The 25356-nt window shown below is 46.1% G+C and overlaps 1 protein-coding gene across 1 annotated transcript in view; it reads left to right on the top strand.

Moving 5' to 3' along the window:
* Positions 1-25356, top strand: part of LOC138663734 (zinc finger protein 665-like) — a 110462-nt gene that overhangs the window by 10954 nt on the left and 74152 nt on the right. The window contains exon 2 of the mRNA XM_069750059.1: positions 2283-2373. Within this exon, the coding sequence (XP_069606160.1) occupies positions 2332-2373 (42 nt within the window). The 5' untranslated portion in view covers positions 2283-2331. The remainder of the gene's footprint in view (positions 1-2282; positions 2374-25356) is intronic.

Below are 25356 nucleotides of genomic sequence, written 5' to 3'. Positions count from 1 at the left end.
TTGGGAGGACCGGAGATTACGTGAGGGAAGATATCGGGAGATTAGTTCAGAGATATATGGAGGGGACAGGTTGTGGATGGCTTTGTAGGTCAGTATTAGTAATTTGAACTGGATACGCTGAGGGAATGGGAGCCAGTGAAGAGATTTGCAGAGGGGGGGAAGCAGAGGAGTAGCGAGGAGAGAGATGGATTAGTCGGGCAGCAGAGTTAAGGATGGACTGGAGAGGTGCAAGGGTGTTAGCAGGGAGGCCACAGAAAAGGATGTTGCAGTAGTCAAGGCGGGAGATGATGAGGGCGTGCACAAGCATTTTAGTAGACTGAAGGTTGAGGAAAGGACGGATTCTGGAGATATTTTTGAGCTGGAGGCGACAGGAGGTGGAAATAGCTTGGATGTGCGGTTTGAAGGACAGGGCAGAGTCGAAGGTTACTCCAAGGCAGCGGACTTCTGGTACGGGGGAAAGCATGATGTCATTGATTGCGATAGATGGGTCAGGTAAGGAAGATCTGTGGGATGGAGGAACGATGATGAGTTCAGATTTGTCCACATTTAGTTTGAGGAAGCGAGAGGAGAAGAAGGAGGATATGGCTGATAGGCACTCTGGGATTCTGGACAGCAGAGCGGTGACGTCTGGGCCAGAGAGGTAGATCTGAGTGTCATCAGCATGAAGGTGGTACTGGAATCCATGGGACTTTATGAGTTGCCCCAAGCCAAGTGTATAGATTGAGAAGAGTAGGGGTCCTAGATGTATAGATGACAGTGACAAATACAATTAGTAGAGTGTGTGTGCAAATTACTGTACATGTATTTAATTAATAGAAGATTGTATTGCAGAAAAAAAGGGCCTGGGCTCCCGCGCAATTTTCGCAACCAGCAGAGGGAAAGCAAATGACTGGGGGCAGATGTTTATGGCCTGGGAAGGGGGTAATACCCATGGAGCTTCCCAGGCCATTAATATCAGCTCACAGCTGCATACTTAGCCTTTACTGGCTATTAAAATGGGGGACCTCCCAAAAAAATGACGTGGGGTCCCCCTATAATTAATAACCAACACAGGCTATGCAGACAGCTGCGGGCTGATATTAATAGCCTAAGAAGGAGCCATAGACATAGCCCCCCCCGCCTAAAAACATCAGCACTCAGCCACCCCAGAAAAGTCGCATCTCTAAGATGCGCCAATTCGACACTTAGCCTCGCTCTTCCCACTTGCCCTGTAGTGGTGGCATGTGAGGTAATAGTTGTTGGGTTGATATCACCTTTGTATTGTAAAGTCACATCAAGCCCACTGCTTAGTAATGGGGAGGTGTCAATAATCTATCCATTCCTAATCCTATAGTTGTTACATGTTAAATAGACACAGCTAGAATAAAGTATTTTAATGAAATAAACCACAACACAATTTTCCCACGGTCCAGAGGTCATCACAGTTCAGCACGGCTGCGAACGGCAGCTTCGGTGACTAGTGGTGCCGTCACTGATGCTGCGCTGCCTCACAGCCTGACCTGCGCTGAACTCTGGAGCGTGGAAAATGCACTGGCATTTTCCTACTGTCCAGAGGTTACCAGTCCAGAGAACTACCGGCTTTTCAAAGGGCACTGGTGCATGAAAAACAGACAGCATCTGCATGGTGCGAGTGCTGTGTGATTTTTTTTTTTTTTCCTCTCATCCATTGACTTGCATTGGCGAGTGTCGTCCGAGATACACAGCAATTGGCAGCATGCTGCGATTTTTTTTTTTTTTTTTCTCTGTCCAATTTCAGCTGAGAAAACGCAGATGAGATGTAACCCATTGAATAACATTGGTCAGAGTGCAATCCTATTTTTTTCTCTCAGATTGCACTCATCCGTTTTTCTCGCAAATGAGTATGAGCCCTAACCTGTAATCCCTTCCAAGATAATGCTTCTGCTTCTTTTTCTGGATTACTGTTCTGATAGAATCTGCTTTCTGTCTGGCTTGTGTTCACATTGCTGTAAGTACAGGCAATCTCGTGTACTAGGCTTCACAGCCCTCTATACTGCTGAAGCCCGAGCTTCTAATTGTTAATCGTTTGTTATCCAAAAATTCTGAGGCAAGCATTACTTTACACAGTACCCTGGTAAATCAATACAGTAACTGAGAAAGGCAGCAATGTAACATATTACATTTATTATATGATCTTCAGGGGGTTCTGATCATTCTTCCACTTTCTTACACTTGTTAATGAGATTTGTGAAGAAGGCAGGATTAGAATTGATCATAGATGTGAGTTCTCCATCTCTCTGTGACTTTTACAATATTTGTTTCAGGGTGAAGATCTGACCTATATTAATACTACAGGGACATATGTGAAGGCTGATGAGTGGTGTAAAGAGGAGATTCCTACAGATAACCACTCAAGTGAGTAGCAGCTTCTGTATTTACGTATTGACTGATTGGAACAATTATGTGTTTAATTTTGTAGACGTTCTATTAAATCTGCACTCTGTCCTGTGCCCATGCCTCACAAGCTATGCACTACTCGGCTGCCTATTTGTCATGATTCTACCAGTCACAGTGTCCTAAGGACGCTGTGAGTGACAGCTCAGCCACCCTTAGGACCCAGGGCTGTCAGTATCGTGAGTGACAGCTCAGCTGCCCAATCTGGCTTGTACGGCAGGGTTTATTCCAGGTGTCACCTGTTCAGAGTGATTATCTGGTATTTCACTGGATGGCAATGGTCAGACATAGCCTTTACTCTGTGTACTGATTTTCTGATCTGCGTTGCCAGACCTTGAATTTGCCTTTTGGCTACTCGTTTGTATTATCCCTTTTGCCTTGATGTACTCGGACTTTAGCTGCCTGACCCCGGACTTTGCCTCTGTTCATTTTTTTTGTATCCCTTTGTCTTTGATGAACTCTTTTTGGCAGTTGATCTTGGACTACTGGTCTTCCCTGCGCATGGCTTGTCCGTGAGTAGTAACTCAGCATCACATAACTTTTTTTTTTTTGCCAGAAAGGATCCCATTCACACGCATTGTGATCAGGTGGCAAATCTGACCCAAATGATTTAGTATCTAGTTAAACAGCACCAGAACCTTGAATCATTACAGTTGCAGGACCAGGAAAAGGTGTCTTGCTGTGTGAAAGCTCACCAGCTCCTTGTTTCCTGCGGCGAGTGTGACTTCTGTATCTTCAGACGTGCTGGTGACCTCCTCTGAATGCGTAACTCTTCCTGATACATTTTTGGAAAAGAAGAAACAGTTTGAGTTTTCAGCAAGAGCTGTAGGTTAGTTTTTACCCTGCTACCTCAGTCTTCAAGCTATGAGCGCCAGGAGGTGGGAATACTTATATACCTTCTGCAAGAGGGTTCTCGGACCTGGGTGTTTTCACTGTCCCCACAGGCCCCAGAACAGGTTTCTGTTGACGCATTCTTTGACAACTTAGGTTTAATTTATGACAAACCTGACAGATTCGGGGGTCATTATGGTTAAGATCATGAACCTGACATAGGGGACCTGCACCGCTGAGTACTACAGTACCGAATTCCAGCAATGGTCCACCAGAGTTCAGTGGAATGATATGTCTTTCAGGTGCTAATTAATTAGAGGCCTTTTTGAAGCCCTTACGTACTATCTGGTTCTTCATGATTCCCCTTGCTTTAGGAAGAGGCCATGACTCAGGCTAAAAGGATGGACCGCAGAATTTTGGAGAGATGTGGTGGGCAAGCAGCAGGGTGCCTGTTACACTCCCCGGAGCGGGTCTGTTCACATGTGATGGAGGTTGGAGTTGCCGGTTCTTGTGCTGTGGAGAGCAAACTTAGAAACTATCTGGGACTCTGCATATACTGTGGTCTTGTTGAGCATGTTTTAAGGACTGTCCAAGGTGCCCGCAAGCAAGCAAGCCATTGAGAGAATGCCTAGGTCTGGGTGATTGCTGAGAGTGTCATTCAGACTTCCATGTAGAAAAGCCGCAGAGACACCATCACGTGTTTCTCAACGCAAGCAATGAATAGCCAGGTCTTTCACCGCGAAGGAACAACCACGGGAAGGGCAGCATCCAATAAAGAAAACCACCTATACCAAAACATGGTATCCATCCACAGACAGCTGTTTTGGGGTATTTGCCCCTCATCAGTGTGGAGTAGGAAACTGGCTATTAGGAGCAGTGCCTAGTAAAAGGACTATAAACATAAGGATGAATGACCTCGGGGAGATCAAAACATCCAACACCGCGGAGACACCGACACCATCACGTGTTTCTCAACGCAGTGATTCCAGAACACTGCCCCCATCCCTTAAGGGAAATATGTAAATGCATGTAGAAAAGCCGTGGAGACACCATCACGTGTTTCTCAACGCAAGCAATGAATAGCCAGGTCTTTCACCGGGAAGGAACAACCACGGGAAGGGCAGCATCCAATAAGGAAAACCACCTATACCAAAACATGGTATCCAATCTGACAGGGCACACCTGTGAAGTGAAAACCATTTCTGGTGACTACCTCTTGCAGCTCATCAAGAGAATGCCAAGAGTGTCGAAAGCAGTCATCAAAGCAAAAGGTGGCTACTTTGAAGAACCTAGAATATAAGACAATTTCATTTGTTTCACACTTTTTTTGTTAAGTACCGTATATACTCGAGTATAAGCCGTCCCGAGTATAAGCCGACCCCCCTAATTTTGCCACAAAAAACTGGGAAAACTTATTGACTCGAGTATAAGCCTAGGGTGGAAATGCAGCATTTACCGGTGAATTTCAAAAATAAAAATAGATCATTATTTCCCCATAGCTGTGCCATATAGTGCTCTGCACCGTTCATATTTCCCCATAGCTGTGCCCCATATAGTGCTCTGCACCGTTCATTGTGCCCCATAGCTGTGCCCCATATACGGTGCTCTGCACCGTTCATTGTGCCCCATAGCTGTGCCCCATATACGGTGCTCTGCACCGTTCATTGTGCCCCATAGCTGTGCCCCATATACGGTGCTCTGCACCGTTCATTGTGCCCCATAGCTGTGCCCATATACGGTGCTCTGCACCGTTCATTGTGCCCCATAGCTGTGCCCATATACGGTGCTCTGCACCGTTCATTGTGCCCCATAGCTGTGCCCATATACGGTGCTCTGCACCGTTCATTGTGCCCCATAGCTGTGCCCATATACGGTGCTCTGCACCGTTCATTGTGCCCCATAGCTGTGCCCATATACGGTGCTCTGCACCGTTCATTGTGCCCCATAGATGCTCGACATAAATCTCTGCTGCTGCTGCAATAAAAAAAACAAAACACATACTCACCTCCCTTGATTGCAGCTCCCGGCGTCTCGTTCCGGCGCCTCCATCTTCCCGGCGTCTCTGCTCTGACTGATCAGGCAGAGGGCGCCGCGCACACTATATGCGTCATCGCGCCCTCTGCCTGAACAGTCAGAGCGCAGACGCCGGGAAGATGGAGGTGCCGGACGGGAAGATGGAGCGACGTCCGGCGGCTGGAACGCGGACAGGTGAATATGCTATACTTACCTAGTCCTGGCGATCCTTGCGCTGTCCCTCTGCCTGGTCTTCGGTGCCGCAGCTTCTTTCTCTATCAGCGGTCACCGGCACCGCTGATTAGAGGAATGAATAGGCGGCTCCACCCCTATGGGAGGTGGAGCCGCTTATTCATTTCTCTAATGAGCGGTCCCACGTGACCGCTGAAGAGGGGAAGACACTGCAGCACAGAAGCCCGTGGGACGGCAGGGACAGCGCGAGGATCGCTGGGACTAGGTAAGTGTCATGATCCCAATGGCAGGGAATCACAAAAGGACAAGCAGAAATGAGCTCTAGGGTGATGGAACCTGAGCTGACCGCGACCCTAAACCTAAACACACAAATAATAATAGCCGGGGAACGTGCCTACGTTGATCCTAGACGTCTCGCACCAGCCGAAGATCTAACTTCCCCTATTAGAAGAAACACAGACCTCTCTTGCCTCCAGAGAAATACCCCACAGAAATAGCAGCCCCCCACATATGACGGTGAAATGAGAGGAAGGCACATACGCAGTATGAAAACAGATTCAGCAAAATGAGGCCCGCTAAAACTAGATAGCAGAGGATACAAAAGTAAACTGCGCGGTCAGCAAAAAACCCTTCAAAAAGCCATCCTGAAATTACTTGAACTCATGTTCCAACTCATGGAACATGAGGAGCAATTACAGCCCACTAGAGCAACCAGCAGCAAAGAAACACGTATCTGCAAGCTGGACAAGACAAAAATAAAGCAAAACGAGAAACAAGAAAATCAAAACTTAGCTTGTCCTGAAGATTACTGAAGCCAGAAGCTGAGGTAACAAAACACTCTGATAACCTTGATAGCCGGCCAGGAAATGACAAGAAAGCCCGGTTAAATAGGAAACTCCCATATCCTGATAGAACAGGTGGACACCAGAGACAGCAGAACACAAATCACCCAGTACCATCAGTAACCACCAGAGGGAGCCCAAAAACAGAACTCACAACAGTACCCCCCCCCCTTGAGGAGGGGTCACCGAACCCTCACGAGAACCACCAGGGCGACCAGGATGAGCCCTATGAAAAGCGCGGACCAAATCATCAGCATGAACATCAGAGGCAACCACCCAAGAATTATCCTCCTGACCATAACCCTTCCACTTGACCAAATATTGGAGTTTCCGTCTGGAAACACGAGAATCCAAGATCTTCTCCACAACATACTCCAATTCTCCCTCCACCAGCACCGGAGCAGGAGGCTCAAGCGAAGGAACAACAGGTACCTCATACCTCCGCAACAACGACCGATGGAACACATTATGAATAGCAAACGATGCGGGGAGATCCAAACGAAACGACACAGGGTTAAGAATTTCCAAGATCCTATAAGGACCGATGAACCGAGGCTTGAACTTAGGAGAAGAGACCTTCATAGGAACAAAACGAGAAGACAACCACACCAAGTCCCCAACACGAAGTCGAGGACCCACGCGGCGACGGCGATTAGCAAACTGCTGAGCCTTCTCCTGGGACAACTTCAAATTGTCCACCACATGACTCCAAATCTGATGCAACCTATCCACCACCATGTCCACTCCAGGACAATCAGAAGGCTCCACCTGACCAGAGGAAAAACGAGGATGAAACCCCGAATTACAAAAGAAAGGAGAAACCAAGGTAGCAGAACTAGCCCGATTATTAAGGGCAAACTCGGCCAGCGGCAAAAAGGTAACCCAGTCATCCTGAACAGCAGAAACAAAACACCTCAAATAAGTTTCCAAGGTCTGATTAGTTCGCTCCGTCTGGCCATTCGTCTGAGGATGGAATGCAGACGAAAAGGACAAATCAATGCCCATCTTAGCACAGAACGTCCGCCAAAATCTAGACACAAACTGGGATCCCCTGTCAGAAACGATGTTCTCCGGAATCCCATGCAAACGAACCACGTTCTGGAAAAACAGAGGGACCAACTCAGAGGAGGAAGGTAACTTAGGCAAGGGTACCAGATGAACCATTTTAGAAAAGCGGTCACACACAACCCAGATGACGGACATTTTTTGAGAGACAGGGAGATCCGAAATAAAGTCCATGGAAATGTGCGTCCAAAGCCTCTTCGGGATAGGCAAAGGTGACAACAATCCACTGGCTCGAGAACAGCAAGGCTTAGCCCGAGCACAAACCTCACAAGACTGCACAAAAGAACGCACATCCCTCGACAAGGAAGGCCACCAAAAAGACCTGGCCACCAAGTCTCTAGTACCAAATATTCCAGGATGACCTGCCAACGCAGAAGAATGGACCTCGGAGATGACTCTACTGGTCCAACTATCCGGAACAAACAGTCTCTCAGGCGGACAACGATCAGGTTTACCCGCCTGAAACTCCTGCAAAGCACGTCGCAAGTCTGGGAAGACAGCCGACAAAATCACCCCATCCCTAAGGATACCAGTGGGCTCAGAATTTCCAGGGGAGTCAGGCACAAAACTCCTAGAAAGAGCATCCGCCTTCACATTCTTTGAACCTGGCAGGTATGAAACCACAAAATTGAAACGAGAGAAAAACAGTGACAACGAGCCTGTCTAGGATTAAGACGCTTGGCAGACTCAAGGTAAATCAGATTTTTGTGATCAGTCAAGACCACCACACGATGTCTAGCACCCTCCAGCCAATGACGCCACTCCTCAAATGCCCACTTCATGGCCAAAAGTTCCCGATTACCAACATCATAATTCCGCTCAGCGGGCGAAAATTTTCTAGAAAAGAACGCACATGGCTTCATCACCGAGCAATCGGAGCTTCTCTGTGACAAAACCGCCCCCGCTCCAATCTCGGAAGCATCAACCTCAACCTGGAAAGGAAGCGAAACATCTGGCTGACGCAACACAGGAGCAGAAGAAAACCGGCGCTTAAGTTCCTGAAAGGCCTCCACAGCCGCAGGAGACCAATCAGCAACATCAGCACCCTTCTTAGTCAAATCCGTCAAAGGCTTAACAACACTAGAAAAATTAGTTATGAAACGACGATAGAAATTAGCAAAGCCCAAGAACTTCTGTAGACTCTTAAGAGATGTAGGCTGCGTCCAGTCACAAATAGCCTGAACCTTGACGGGATCCATCTCAATAGTAGAAGGGGAAAAAATATACCCCAAGAAAGAAATCTTCTGAACTCCAAAGAGACACTTTGAGCCTTTTACAAACAAGGAATTGGCCCGCAGGACCTGAAACACCTTCCTGACCTGCTGAACATGAGACTCCCAGTCATCAGAAAAAACCAAAATATCATCCAAATACACAATCATAAATTTATCCAGATATTCACGGAAAATATCGTGCATAAAGGACTGGAAGACTGAAGGAGCATTAGAAAGTCCGAAAGGCATTACCAAATACTCAAAATGGCCCTCAGGCGTATTAAATGCGGTTTTCCACTCATCACCTTGCTTTATTTGTATAAGATTATACGCACCCCGAAGATCAATCTTAGTGAACCATTTAGCCCCCTTAATGCGAGCAAACAAATCAGTCAACAAAGGCAAAGGATACTGATATTTTAGGGTAATCTTATTCAAAAGACGATAATCTATACAAGGCCTCAAGGAACCATCTTTTTTGGCCACGAAAAAAAAACCTGCTCCCAAAGGGGACGAAGATGGACGGATATGTCCCTTTTCCAAGGACTCCCTAACATAATCCCGCATAGCAGTATGCTCTGGCACTGACAGATTGAACAAACGACCTTTAGGAAATTTACTACCAGGAATTAAATCTATAGCACAATCGCAATCCCTGTGAGGAGGAAGCGAACTGAGCTTAGGCTCCTCAAAAACATCCCGATAATCAGACAAAAATACAGGAATCTCAGAAGGAGTAGATGAAGCGATAGAAATCGGAGGTGCATCATCATGAACCCCCTGACATCCCCAGCTTAACACAGACATTGTTTTCCAGTCAAGGACTGGATTATGAGTTTGTAACCATGGCAGACCAAGTACTAGAACATCATGTAAATTATACAATACCAGGAAGCGAATCACCTCCTGATGAACGGGAGTCATACGCATGGTCACTTGTGTCCAGTACTGAGGTTTATTCATAGCTAAAGGTGTAGAGTCAATTCCCTTCAAAGGAATAGGGACTTCCAGAGGCTCAAGACTAAACCCACAGCGCTTGGCAAATGACCAATCCATAAGACTCAGGGCAGCGCCTGAATCTACATAGGCATCGACGGAAATGGATGCTAATGAACAAATCAGAGTCACAGACAGAATGAACTTAGACTGTAACGTACTAATGGCAACAGACTTATCAACCTTTTTTGTGCGTTTAGAGCATGCTGATATAACATGAGCTGAATCACCACAATAAAAGCACAACCCATTTTTCCGCCTATAGTTTTGCCGTTCACTTCTGGACTGAACTCTATCACATTGCATTGTCTCAAGTGCCTGTTCAGAAGACACCGCCAAATGGTGCACAGGTTTGCGCTCCCGTAAACGCCGATCAATCTGAATAGCCATAGTCATAGACTCATTCAGACCTGTAGGCGCAGGGAACCCCACCATAACATTTTTAATGGCCTCAGAAAGGCCATCTCTGAACTTTGCAGCCAGGGCGCACTCATTCCACTGAGTAAGCACTGACCACTTCCGAAATTTCTGACAATATATTTCTGCTTCATCTTGCCCCTGAGAGAGAGCTAATAAAGCTTTTTCAGCCTGAATCTCTAGGTTAGGTTCCTCATAGAGCAAACCCAATGCCAGAAAAAACGCATCCACATTAAGCAACGCAGGATCCCCTGGTGCCAATGCAAATGCCCAATTTTGAGGGTCACCCCGCAGGAAAGATATAATAATCTTAACCTGCTGAGCAGGGTCTCCAGAAGAGCGAGATTTCAAAGAAAGGAACAACTTGCAATTGTTCCTAAAATTCAGAAAACTAGATCTATCTCCAGCAAAGAACTCTGGGATAGGAATTCTAGGTTCAGACATAGGAGCATGTACAACAAAATCTTGTATATTTTGAACCTTAGCAGCAAGATTATTCAGGCTCGAAGCTAAACTCTGGACGTCCATGATAAACAGCTAAGGTCAGAGCCATTCAAGGATTAAGAAGAGGAAAAAATCAGCCAGGCTGCAATTAAGGCTAGGCAGCAACCTCAGAGGAGTGGAAAAAAAAAAAAAAAAAACTTCCTCAGACTACTTTTCCTCCTACTTCAGCCAAAACTTTCTGGCCGGCTATACTGTCATGATCCCAATGGCAGGGAATCACAAAAGGACAAGCACAAACGAGCTCTAGGGTGATGGAACCTGAGCTGACCGCGACCCTAAACCTAAACACACAAATAATAATAGCTGGGGAACGTGCCTACGTTGATCCTAGACGTCTCGCACCAGCCGAAGATCTAACCTTCCCCTATTAGAAGAAACACAGACCTCTCTTGCCTCCAGAGAAATACCCCACAGAAATAGCAGCCCCCCACATATAATGACGGTGAAATGAGAGGAAGGCACATACGCAGTATGAAAACAGATTCAGCAAAATGAGGCCCGCTAAAACTAGATAGCAGAGGATACAAAAGTAAACTGCGCGGTCAGCAAAAAACCCTTCAAAAAACCATCCTGAAATTACTTGAACTCATGTTCCAACTCATGGAACATGAGGAGCAATTACAGCCCACTAGAGCAACCAGCAGCAAAGAAACACGTATCTGCAAGCTGGACAAGACAAAAATAAAGCAAAACGAGAAACAAGAAAATCAAAACTTAGCTTGTCCTGAAGATTACTGAAGCCAGAAGCTGAGGTAACAAAACACTCTGATAACCTTGATAGCCGGCCAGGAAATTAAAAGAAAGCCCGGTTAAATAGGAAACTCCCATATCCTGATAGAACAGGTGGACACCAGAGACAGCAGAACACAAATCACCCAGTACCATCAGTAACCACCAGAGGGAGCCCAAAAACAGAACTCACAACAGGTAAGTATACCTCAGCGCCCTCACCCCCTCACCCGCTGACCCTGCCACCCACCTTGACTCGAGTATAAGCCGAGAGGGGCACTTTCAGCCCAAAAATTTGGGCTGAATATCTCGGCTTATACTCGAGTATATACGGTATATAATTCTACATGTGTTAATTCATAGTTTTGATGCCTTCAGTGTGAATGTACAATTTTCATAGTCATGAAAATACAGAAAAATCTTTAAATGAGGTGTGTCCAAACTTTGTCTGTAGTGTATCTCTTTAGATTTTATATACACCTATGTGTGTGTACTCGTATATCTATTCTATTGTAACCTGTCAGTGTGATTTTACTGTACACTGCACCTGAATTGTCGGCCTTTTAAAGGACACCGTTGTGTATTTCTCACAAGTCACACTGATGGCCCATGTGGTGCGAGTTTTTCTTGCACAAATAGACTTTCATTGGCGAGTCTCGGCTGATATATGGTGCAAATCGCAGCATACTGCAATTTCACTCGCACATATAATACGGCTGTGAAAAAAAAAAGTGATGGGAGATTAACATTGGTCCGAGTGCTATGCGATTTTTTTTTTTTTTTTCGTATAGCACTCGTCCGTATTCCTCTCTAGTGTGACTCCGGCCTTAAAGGGAAAATCGTTCAAAATTTCTATTTTTTTTTAAATTTGTAAAATTTCTGTTTTTTTACAAAATAAAGCAAAACATATCAACCCAAGTTTACCATTATCATAAAGTCTAATATGTCACGAAAAAAAAAAATTAATCTCAAAATCAATGGGATGTTGAAGCATTCCAGAGTTATCTAATATATAAAGCTGAATGTGTGTGTGTATGTGTGTGTGTATATGTATGTCCAGGATTGGCATCTGCACCGTCGCAGCTACAGCCACAAAATTTTGCACAGTCACACGTCTGGACCCCGAGAGCGTCATAGGCTATGTTGTGAGGCGAAATTTTAACCCCGTGCTTTCCAATTCACCAAACAATTTTGCCCCTATCTACATAATGGGGAAAAGTGAAAGGAAAAGTGTTGGAGGCAAATTGACAGCTGCCAGATGTGAACAAGGGGGACTTAAAGAATGAGAGCGATGGCGCCAAAGAGTATATACCGGACAGTTGCTAAGGTGGGGCCCCGACATGGGATACTCACCACACACGGGGATATGAACACACACAAAATGCGCCACACACTACCAGATGCTTGAACACATATTACCCTCAGCACACATTTCACCACACATACACCAACCTCGCCACATAAAAGTCGAAACACAGAAGTCGCCGCTCAAAACTCGCCATGCGCAAAACTCACCACATGCAAAAACTAGGCTCACGCAAAACTCGCCACAAGTGCAAAACTCACCTCATGGAAAACTCACCACACGCAAGACTTGCAGACGCGCAAAAATTGCCACATGCACAAAAGTTGCAACACATGCAAAAGTTGCCTCACACAAAACTTGCACATACTCAAAAGGCACCACACATAAAACTCGCCACGCGCAAAAACTCGCCATGCGCAAAACTTGCTGCACACAACTTGCTGCACTAACCTGTCACATGCAACTCGACACACAAAAAGTTGCTACACGCATGTTGCCACACAAAACTCAACACACACAACTTGACAAACGAAACTCGCCCTAAAACACACACAAGTCTGGTATTATCCTTCAAAAATAAAAATCTGATTAATAAGCAGACAAACTACAAGAGCAACAAATGTACCATATAGGAAATACGGCAGCTGTCAGTCACATGACCTGTCTATTATGTGTATGTGTGAGCTAATATATACTGCCAGGGGGAGGGCTTCCTGTTGGCTGGGGATTTATCAGGCAGCCAATTTAGCTTACAAATACTGAGGTAAAAATACTGAGTAAACAACGTGTGAACGAGGTCTAATACAGGAGGAGATGACACACAGGTATATTCTATATACAGGGGAGATGACACACAGGTATATACTATATAGAGGAAGAGATTACATACAGGTACATACTATATACAGGAGGAGATGACATACAGGTATATACTATATAGAGGAGGAGATGACATACAGGTATATACTATATACAGGAGGAGATGACACACAGATATATACTATGTACAGGGGAGAAGACACAGGTATATACTATATACAGGAGGAGATGACATACAGGTATATACTATATATAGAAGGAGATGACATACAGGTATATACTATATATAGGAGGAGATGACATACAGGTGTATACTATATACAGGGGAGATGACACAGCAGGTATATACTATATACAGGGGAGATGACATACAGGTATATACTATATACAGGAGATGACATACAGGTGTATACTATATATAAGGGAGATGACAAACATGTATATACTGAGGTGAAAATGAGAGGTGTGAGGTGAAAATGAAAAGGTGTGAGTGCAAAATGAGAGGAGTGAGGGAAAATAGTGGAGTGATTGGAAAATGACAGATGTGAGGTCGAAATGACAAGTGTTAGGGGGGAATAAGAGGAGTGAGGAAGAAAATGAGAGATGTGAGGGAGAAAATGAAAGATGTGATTGGGAAAATGAGAGGCGTGATGGGAAAATAAGAGAAGTGAGGTGCTATAACTAACCACAGATATTTACTATGCCCAGGCAACGCCGGGCTCTTCAGCTAGTTACTATATAAAGTGACACTGGTCAGATTTAAAAAAATTGGCCCCGCCACTAATGTGCTAAGTGCTTGTACAAGTGAACATTGCTTCGAAAGTGGTTTACCTGTCTAAGGCTAGGTTCACATTGCGTTAGGGCATTCCGTTAAGCGCATAGCGCTAGCGGATTGTGCTAACGCAATGTATCTTTAGGGGTCGCGTTCGCCTTTCCCGCTAGCGCAGATCCCCGATCTGCGCTAGCGAGGAACGGACCTTGGACGCACCTCGGACGCTGCGAGCAGCGTCCGAGGTCCGTCACAAAAGAACGTCACATCGCTAGCGCGTGCCGAAAATGGCATGCGCTACAGAGAAAAATCACATTGCTGTCAATGGGTGCGCTAACGGACCCGTTGCACGGCGTTAATTGCGACAATTTTGCCGTGCAACGCAGTCCGTTAGCGTTAACCCATTAACGCAATGTGAACCTAGCCTAAGGCTGGTTTCACACCAGTGTTCGGCAGCCTTCTTCCTCCGTTAAGCCCCGCCCACTGCTGCGCCTCTTCCTTCAGCTCTGCCTAAGTCTGCATGCGTCCCCTATCTTTAACATTGGGTACGCAGGCATGCCTCATTTTGACAATGCGCTGAACTGCGTCGAACGCAACATGTTGCATTTTATTGCGGTCGGCGCAGCGGAGGCATCCGCTTGGCCTGCGTACCTAATGCTAAAGATAGGGTATGCAGGACGCATGCAGACGTAGGCGGAACTGAAGAAGAGGTGTGGCAGTGAGCGGGGCTTAGGCTACTTTCACACTAGTCCGTCGGTACGGGCCTTCACAAACAGTCGGCCCGACGGACAGTGTGTTTTATGTAGCACAACGTGGGCAGCGGATGCAGTTTTACAACGCATCCTTGGCCCATTGTGAGTTCTAGGGAGGAGGGGGCGGAGTTTCGGTCGTGCATGTGCGGTCAAAAATGGCAGACTTGACGCACAAAAAGTTACATGGAATGTTTTTTTGTGCCGATGGTCCGCCAAAACACGACGCATCCGTCCCAATGTGTCGCTAATGAAAGTCTATGGAGAAAAAACGCATCCTGCGGGCAACTTTGCAGGATGCGGTTTTTCTCCAAAACGATGCATTGAGACGTGCGTCACACGACACCAATGTGAAAGTAGCCTTAACGGAGGAAGAAGGCTGCTATCCGCAGCCCTGCCGAACGCTGGTGTGAAACCACCCTAAGGCTGTTATTATAGCACCTTACATGTCTTACACAGATACATCATGGGCTTGTCCTGCCCTACGCATGAAATGAAAGGCTAAAATACAATGTGGAGACTTAATCAGAGCAATGTTTTATTTACATTCAGAACTGGTTTAAGAGGAACAAATTACCATTTCCTACAGAAATCTCAGACTTTTACTTATAAAAATACTGGATAAATATCATTTTAACATTAGCTATAGAAACATTTCTAATTTTATAAAACTGCATTTTTTTGCATTGAATAACTTTATGCCTTTGCTGGTTTCATTTTATGCATTTCTAAAATATTGTAAAACTGTAATATGCTGTTAGTGCATGCGGTTAGGACTGTCGGTAGGGTATGTGGCTCTTCCCCCCCAGGGCCTGCCTCCGGTGTCTGAGGTTTCGGTGTCCCGGACCAGAGATCATAATACCAGCCTTGAATAGTGAAGGACACGGCAGCCAACCCTGAGAAACATCCAAGGTGGGAACGCCCCATCATGTCGAAGAGAGTCTGCTAGATCCAGGCCTAGCAGACCAGTGCTGGTGGGTTCATGGATGCCAGGAGGGGGCTGGCCTAAAGAAAGGTCTCGTCTTTTCCTGGCGGGTTGGAGAGTTGTCCCATCGTTTTTTTGGACAGAACATTTTCAAAACAACCAAAATTGAACAGCAGATCTCTTGAGAGGCAGACTTTAGTCCTCTGTTGCAGAAGCGAAGTACTCTTAAACTGATAGGCGCAGAGTAGGACGCACTAGAAAGTTGGCGTACATGATTGTTCAGGGCACTGGCGGTGTGGACCGGCCACCAGAGAAGGCCTAGACCGAAGCCTGGATATTTTAAGAGCAGGGTCACAGGAACCTCTGGAAAACATGGAGGCTGCATGAATAGGAAGGTTTCCCAAGGAGACGTCCATATTGCTCAGGGGAAAACTAGGACATATTTGTCCTGTCCTTTCCATTTTTTTTTTTTTTTAAAGTAGCCCCTCAAAGCATGGTAGGATATACCTGTCCTGAAGATCACAAATCATTCTTCTCAGACCGATGATGAAGATGGGCATGGAATAACCTGGATGCAGACTTCCCTACCTACTCTATCTGGCTCTAGGGGGGCGAGAGGGTAGGGGGATTTGTGGCATGGACCGTCCTCTGGGGAACCACAAACACTCTTGATGTGTTAGGGTCTTGCCTCGTAGACCACAGATGATACGGTAGTGACAATTCTAGGTGGGAGATTGGAGTGACAATTCCACTGTCGCCCTCAAAAGCCGGATCTGAAAAAAAAAATTAAAAAGAAAAATCGTTAATAAAACCCCCCCCAAAACCTAAGTCAGAAACTGGGCTGGGCGGTCCAGACCCATGTCTGCCTCCTACTGACATTAAGCTAAAACAGATTAGCTTCGTGCCAGCTGGTGGTGTAGCCTACTCTACAGGGAAATACCTACATTTTTTTTTGCATAGCATAAGCAGCATACGCCCATGTTTTTTGTGTGTACCCCAATGAAGCATTAGCCCCCCCCACATCAACCAGAGGGCCACACAGCATAACCTCGCTCCCCCAGTCAGAAACCTCCACCTCACATTAACCAGCGGACCCCACAGGATAAATCCAAAGCCCACCAGACATTCCCTCCCCTCAAGCATAAATCCAAATATGACGCCCCCTGCCCCAACCATAAATCCCCATCAGACACCCCCATCGAACGCCACCCCAGCTTAACCCTCCAGCATAATCCCCCATCGGACGTCCAACTTCCACAAATCCCCATCGGACGTCCAACCCCCACAAACCCCCATCGGACGTCCAACCCCCACAAACTCCCATCGGACGTCCAACCCCCACTGGACGTCCAACCCCTTCCGGACGCGGATCCCCCCACCCAGCACAAACCCCTAGATGCGGACCCCCCACCCAGCACAAACCCCCATCAGACGTGGACCCCCCCACCCAGCACACACGCCCTTTGGACGTCAAACCCCCATCGGACGCGGACCCCCCCACCCAGCACACCCCCCCTTCGGATGTCCACCCCCACCCAGCTTAAACCCTCATCAGCCCCCCCCAAACCCAACCCATAAGCAGGTCGCTCCCCAATAAAAGGGATCCCCCAGTAAGTAGCAGGTCACCCCCCAATAAAAGGGTTCCATCCGTAAGCAGCAGGTCGTCCCCAAATCCCACCACGGGATCCCCCCCAATAGCCAGCAGCAGGTCGCCTCCACACATTCCACGACAAGCAGGTCGCCTCCACACATTCCACGAAAAGCAGGTCGCCTCCCCACATTCCACGACCAGCAGGTCGCCTCCACACATTCCACGACAAGCAGGTCGCCTCCACACATTCCATGACAAGCATGTCGCCTCCCCACATTCCACGACAAGCAGGTCGCCTCCACACATTCCACGACCAGCAGGCCGCCTCCCCACATTCCACGACAAGCAGGTCGCCTCCCCACATTCCACGACAAGCAGGTCGCCTCCCCACATTCCACGACAAGCAGGTCGCACCCCACAAGCAGGTCGCCCTCAAATCTCACCACAGGGGTCCCCCCAATAGCCTGCAGCAGGTCACCCCACACATGCAGGTTGCCTCCCCACATCGCACCACAAGCAGGTCACCCCCACATCCCACCACAGGGGTCCCCCAAAAGCTTGCAGCAGGTCTCCCCCCACAAGCAGGTCACCCCCCCACATCCCACCACAAGGGTCTCCCCCAGTAAGCAGCAGGTCACCCCCCAATAAAAGGGTTCCATCCGTAAGCAGCAGGTCGTCCCCAAATCCCACCACGGGATCCCCCCCAATAGCCAGCAGTTAGTCGCCTCCCCACATTCCACGACAAGCAGGTGGCACCCCACAAGCAGGTCGCCCTCAAATCTCACCACAGGGGTCCCCCCAATAGCCTGCAGCAGGTCACCCCTCACATGCAGGTCGCCTCCCCACATCCCAATGCAAGCAGGTCACCCCCACATCCCACCACAGGGGTCCCCCCCAATAGACAGGAGGTCACGCCCTCCCAAAACCCGACCACAAGCATGTCGCCCTCAAACCCCACCCCAGGGGTCCCCCACAATAGCCAGCAGCGGAGCCCCCCCAAAATCCCACCCCAGGGGTCCCCCACAATAGCCAGCAGCGGAACCCCCAAAATCCCACCCCAGGGGTCCCCCACAATAGCCAGCAGTGGAGCCCCCCAAAATCCCACCCCAGGGGTCCCCCACAATAGCCAGCAGCGGAGCCCCCCAAAATCCCACCCCAGGGGTCCCCCACAATAGCCAGCAGCAGCGGAGCCCCCCCAAAATCCCACCCCAGGGGTCCCCCACAATAGCCAGCAGCAGCGGAGCCCCCCCCAAAATCCCACCCCAGGGGTCCCCCACAATAGCAGCAGCGGAGCCCCCCCCAATTCCACCCCAGGGGTCCCCCACAATAGCCAGCAGCAGCGAAGCCCCCCACAATCCCACCACAGGGGTCCCCCACAATAGCCAGCAGCAGCGGAGCCTCCCACAATCCCATCGCAGGGGTCCCCCACAATAGCCAGCAGGTGCATACTAAAAGTCAATGTGCCAAATTAACCTATGCCTACGGTAGATGTTTTAGTCGTATTCATCTATACCTATGCCTATTTTAGATTTTTTTTTTACTGTTTCAATTTCTTAATTTAGTTTTCCTTTCCACTTCACTCCAGAGTAACCAATTTATTTACATATGTATTTATTTGACATAAAGTTGCAATACATGAATGTAGGGGTTAAATTTTTTGGAAATGGAATAACTGTTTTAAGCTCTGTTTTTTTTATTGGAATAAGTTCATATTAGTCCAACAACGTTATCTTCCAAGTTACATTAAGATCTTTTTAGGGATTCAGTCTTTATGCGCCATATTCTGCCATACCTATGCCTAGTGTGTTATCATGGTTGGAAATGGAAAAACTGTTTTGAGCTCCGTTTTTTTTATTGGAATAAGTTCATATTAGTCCAACAACGTTATCTTCCAAGTTTCATTAAGATCTTTTTAGGGATTCAGTCTTTATGCGCCATATTCTGCCATACCTATGCCTATGGTAGTTTTTTTTCTAAAGTTGAATTTTTTTTAATCTATTTTTTTCCACTTCACTCTATTTAAAAATAAATTAGCGGAGGTTAAACTTTAATTGCGTTTTCAACAAGGCAAACCCATACATTTCTATAGAGTAACTTTAAATTTGAAATAAACACTGAATCCCTAAGAAGATCTTGATGAAAATTTGAAAATAAGTTTGTCATTAATATGAACTTTTTCCAGCAAGAAAAACAGAGCTTAAAAATGTAATTCTGTTTTCAACAATGTTAATTCATACATTCCTATATAATAACTTTACATTTCAAATAAACAGTGAATCCCTAAGTATATCTTTATCGAAAATGTTTGCCTTAGGCCGGCCTCACACTACCGTGTTTTAGGGACGTATGAGCGGTGCAGAAAATACGGATTGCATACGGTACAATGCTTCTCTATGCCCCTGCTCCTATCAGCCGTATTTTACTGATCCGTATTATACGGTCTTCTACGGCCGTAGAAAATCTCAGCATGCTGCGTTTGTCACCGTATTGCGCAAAAAATACGCCAATGAAACTCTATGGGGGTGAGAAAAATACGGATTACACACGGACCAGCAGTGTGAGTTGCGAGAAATGAGCAGCGCTGTTAGAGAGAAAAGCCGGCAATTCAGCGCGTTGTACAGTAAAATCACACTGACAGCTTACAATAGAATAGGTAGAATAAATGTGTACACATAGAATAGGTATATATATATATATATATCAGTAGACACATATATGTATATACCGTATATACTCAAGTATAAGCCGACCCGAGTATAAGCCGACCCCCCTAATTTTGCAACAAAAAAAACTTATTGACTCGAGTATAAGCCTAGGGTGGAAAATGCAGCAGCTACTGGTAAATGTCAAAAATAAAAATAGATGCTCCATACTGTTCATTATTGCCCCATAAGATGCTCCATATAAAGCTATGCCCCATATAGTGCTCTGCACCGTTCATTATGGCCCCATAGCTGTGCCATATAGTGCTCTGCGCCGTTCATTATTGCCCCATAGCTGTGCCATATAGTGCTCTGCGCCGTTCATTATTGCCCCATAGCTGCCATATAGTACTCTGCGCCGTTCATTATTGCCCCATAGCTGTGCCATATAGTGCTCTGCGCCGTTCATTATTGCCCCATAGCTGCCATATAGTGCTCTGCACCGTTCATTATTGCCCTATAGCTGTGCCATATAGTGCTCTGCACCGTTCATTATTGCCCCATAGCTGTGCCATATAGTGCTCTGCACCGTTCATTATTGCCCCATAGCTGTGCCATATAGTGCTCTGCACCGTTCATTATTGCCCCATAGCTGTGCCATATAAAGCTGTGCCATTGCTGCTGCAATAAAAAAAAAATGCCATACTCACCTCTCTTGTTTGCAGCTCCTCAGCGTCCGGTCCCGGCGTCTCTCCGCACTGACTGATCAGGCAGAGGGCGGCGCGCACACTATATGCGTCATCGCGCCCTCTGACCTGAACAGTCAGAGCAAGAGGACGCGAAGACAGAGCGGCGCCTGGCGTGTGGAACGCGGACAGGTGAGTATTACATACTTACCTGCTCCCGGCGTCCCGCTCCCTCTGCCTGTCACACGGTCTTCGGTGCTGCAGCCTCTTCCTCTATCAGCGGTCACCGGCACCGCTGATTAGAGAAATGAATATGCGGCTCCCCCCTATGGGAGGTGGAGCCGCATATTCATTTCTCTAATCAGCGGTCCCACGTGACCGCTGAACAGGGGAAGAGCTGCAGCACCGAAGACCGTGGGACGGGCAGAGGGAGCGTCAGGACAGCCAGGACTAGGCGAGTATGCCTCAGCGCCCTCTCCCCCTCACCCACCGACCCTGCCGCCCACCGTGACTCGAGTATAAGCCGAGAGGGGCACTTTCAGCTCAAAATTTTGGGCTAAAAATCTCGGCTTATACTCGAGTATATACGGTATATTAATATTTCATCCAGCGCGAGATAGCTTTAAAGCCGGTAATTCAATTGCTGAGGGCAGATATTAATAGCCTGGAGAGGGTCCATGGTTATTGCCCCCCCCCTCTTCCCGGCTAAAAACATCTGCCCCCAGCCACCCCAGAAAAGGCACATCTGGAATGAAGGGTTAATGTCACCTTGCTATTGTAAGGTGACATTAAGCCAGATTAATAATGGAGAGGCGTCAATTATGACACCTATCCATTATTAATCCAATTGAATGAAAGGGTTAAAAATCACACACACACATTATTAAAAAGTATTTTAATGAAATAAACACAAAGGTTGTTTTAATATTTTATTGTTCTCTCAATCCACCTGAAAACCCTCGCTCTGTAACAAAGAAAAAATAATAAACCAACAATATACATACCTTCCGATGATCTGTAACGTCCCAAGATGTAAATCCATCTGAAGGGGTTAAAATATTTTACAGGCAGGAGCTCTGCTATAATTATACACAGAACAACACACCAATAGTGGGTGAAAAGAGGCATAGGCAAAATAAATTACTCATAAAAGTAGAATTTTATTACGCATATATTTTAAAAACCAAACAAGAAGACTCATACAATTAAAATAACTGATGGCAAACAGAGCAGAAAAGAATGGATGGTGCTGCGAGTGCTTAAACACCCATCTGACACTAAAGATATTGTAAACTGCACTATACTTTGTAGGATACCTTCAGACAAATGTCTCTCTCTCTCTCATATATATATATATATATATATATATATATATAATGTCAACAGCATTAGTATACGAAATACCTAGTGCATAAAAACCAATCCAGTCATAATTCCAGCAGGACCGAAGTATGTAACATAAGTTTACAGCCTGCCATTCAAAAAGTGCCTTAGGGCAGAAACATGTATACATATAAGTACTGCTCCCGCAACACAAATCCTCATCTACTCACATCAGTGTGTGTCCTGCTCTGGATATCCGTCAGTGACCCCGACAGCGCCGTTTCGCCAAATGGCTTCCTCAAATAGGGGCATGTATGTACGCTGCATGTTCCCGTATTTTTATACCTCCCCTCATCACAGCTGAAATCATTATCGGCATTACCGGCTTGTTAATGCGCATGCACCGATTACCGAACCGCCCTCCATACAAGTAAGGATGTGGAATTTCATAGCTTATCCTTTAAGATTTTGGGTTTGCATAAATCTTTAACAAAGACATGGTGGAACATAAGGAGTCTGGAGGAGTATAAAAGAGCTAATCTTGTACCACGCGGCTTGCGGATCCAGATTTTTCCAGCTTGGGAAGCCACCCCTGAATTTCAAAGTACTTGGGAGGCTGGTTTAGCTAAATGTTCCACGATTTTATTAGATATGCTGATTGAACATGACCAAATCCTCCTCAATAAAATTAAGACTGAGATTAAAACATGTGAAAATAAATTGGGTGATTTTGATAAAGACACCCTGGTGAGCCCTTTTCAGTTGAAGTTAAAAAACCAGATTGATACTTTTTAGAAGGAGATCATCTCCCGTAAAAGGAATAAATTCTATAGAGATAAATCTGACTATACCAGTGGGAAAGCTTATAGATGGTCACACCGTGGAAATAGAAGACCGTTAATGGGGGATTCCACTAGAGTATCGGAGAGCCAAAATTGCCAAGAAATGTCGTCCAGCGATTTTTTTATCTTCAGACCCCAGCGATACAGAAGGCGCAATCGGAGGGGCCGTAGGAGGACAAGGACAAAACAAAAGGAAGGGCAGGGGATACAAGATTTGGTCACCGACATATAGGAGAGAGACCAGATCCAACAGGAGGAGATAAATGACAATATGATTCATACCACCGAAGCAGGTAATTTACAAATTATCAATCTTTCCTCATATGTGTTATCCGAATCTGAACAGAAGGTGTTATCTAGGGGTCTCTCTTTTTCACCTATGAACTGTTTGAATAAGTTTATTTTGGTTAAAGATCTTTACCTCTTCTGTCGCCAGCTCACTTTTAAGCTCCTCTACCACCAACCATCTATCCTTGATACTTTCTCTGACAATGAGAGACAAGTTTTTCGAGACCTGCTGGAGTTATTACAAGAGAATGAAGGCTCATCGTCGCAAGGTAATTTTACCCCACGTCTTCCATCACAGCCAACTCCCTCTTTTTCACTGTTCCCGGCGGTCCAGATTTTCTTTGACAAAGCTTGTCGTGACATTGAAAAATTGAAATTAGATCCACATAAATATAATAACCTCAGTAAGGATGAAAATAGGGCTTTACAATACTTGAAGAAGAACAAGGAATTTGTGATACGCGAAGCTGACAGGGGGCAATGTAGTCGTGTGGCCCCATAAGCTATATCTTAAAGAGATCACAAGACAATTGAGTAATGGTCAATGCTATACGGTGTTACCCTCAGATCCAACCAGCTTCTTCAAAAATCAACTCGATGAGATTATTTATTCAGCTTTGGATAACAATATAATCACCAAAAAGGAAGCCGATTTCCTCACAACACCTACCCCTGTTATACCAACATTTTATGCATTACCTAAAGTACATAAATCCCTTGTTGAACCCCCTGGCAGGCCTATTGTTTCAGGGATTGGAAGCATTTTTGAACGCCCGTGTATTTATGTTGATCATTTTTTACAGCCGTTGGTCACGTCTTTGAAATCCTACACCAGGGACTCCACCCACCTATTACAATTGATTGAAGACTGCGTGGTGCCTGAGGATATACTTCTTATCAGCATGGATGTAGAAGCTCTATACACCAGCATCGCACATTCGGCAGGTATCCACGCGGTAACTCATTTTTTGGCAAAATCTACAGGTGGCATCACGGAACATGACAGATTCATTCTTAGACTGTTGTATTTCATTCTTGACAAAAATTACTTTGTCTTCGACAGAAAATTCTTTAGGCAGCTGTCCGGTACTGCCATGGGTGCCCGTTGTGCTCCTTCCTATGCCAACCTTTTTCTTGGTTGGTGGGAGGAGACAACAGTATTTTCACACCATTTATTTGGCACCATGGCACGTACCTGGCAGCGCTATATAGACGATATCCTGATGATATGGACTGGCTCCCTGGAGGACTGTAACCAATTTATCAATGATCTTAACACCAATAATCTGAACATCAGGCTCACATCGGTGATCTCGACTACCTCTATTGACTTCCTTGATCTGAGACTTTCTGTGATGGATTCAAGAATTTCATGTGGATTATACCGTAAAACGACTGCCACTAACAGTCTTCTTCATTTTACCAGTTTTCATCCATATCATCTGCGGAAAGGGATCCCTAAGGGACAATTTTTACGTCTTCGAAGAAATTGCAGTTCGGATATCGAGTTTACACACCAAGCAAGAGATTTGTCCAACCGGTTTAAACAAAGGGGATATCCTCATAAACTAATCTCGGATTCGTTTCGTCATGCATCACAGCAAAATCGCAAAAAACTTTTTGACAAAAAGGTACGTGATTCCACTCGACCTCTGGCCCTTATCACCACGTACAACAACCAGTGGGCAGATGTACGCAACCTTTTGAGTAGGAACTGGGATATCCTATTGAGTGATAAGAGGATTCTTCCTATAGTATCTAATTCACCTTGTTTGGTAGCTAGAAGAGCTAAGAATCTGAGAGATGATCTGTGCCATAGCCATTACTAAAGACCCACCACTAGACTCAATCAGGGCACCAGAATTTTTGGTTCCTACCCTTGTGGTAACTGTAACATCTGTCAATTTATGATCTCCCAGGATGGTTACTCCGTTTCTACTCTTCCCTTCCAGATTCGCCCTAGGGAATACTTCAACTGCAAATCGCGGAACCTGGTATATGCAATCTTTTGCAACTGTCCTAAGATCTATGTGGGCCAGACCACACAACAACTGAAAAGAAGAATGCAGCAACACCTGTCAAATATCTCCACGGCCGCCAGGGATCGAGAGAAAAATAAGACATTATCTTCTGTAGCAGCACATTTTTTGGACCATCATCGCTGCAAAGTTTCTAGTTTTAAAGTTATGGGACTGGAAGGT

Source organism: Ranitomeya imitator, chromosome 2 (assembly GCF_032444005.1).
Source record: "Ranitomeya imitator isolate aRanImi1 chromosome 2, aRanImi1.pri, whole genome shotgun sequence".
Lineage (NCBI taxonomy): Eukaryota > Metazoa > Chordata > Amphibia > Anura > Dendrobatidae > Ranitomeya > Ranitomeya imitator.
The sequence above is the reverse complement of the archived record's forward strand: the minus strand, read 5'-3'. Positions and strand labels throughout refer to the sequence as shown.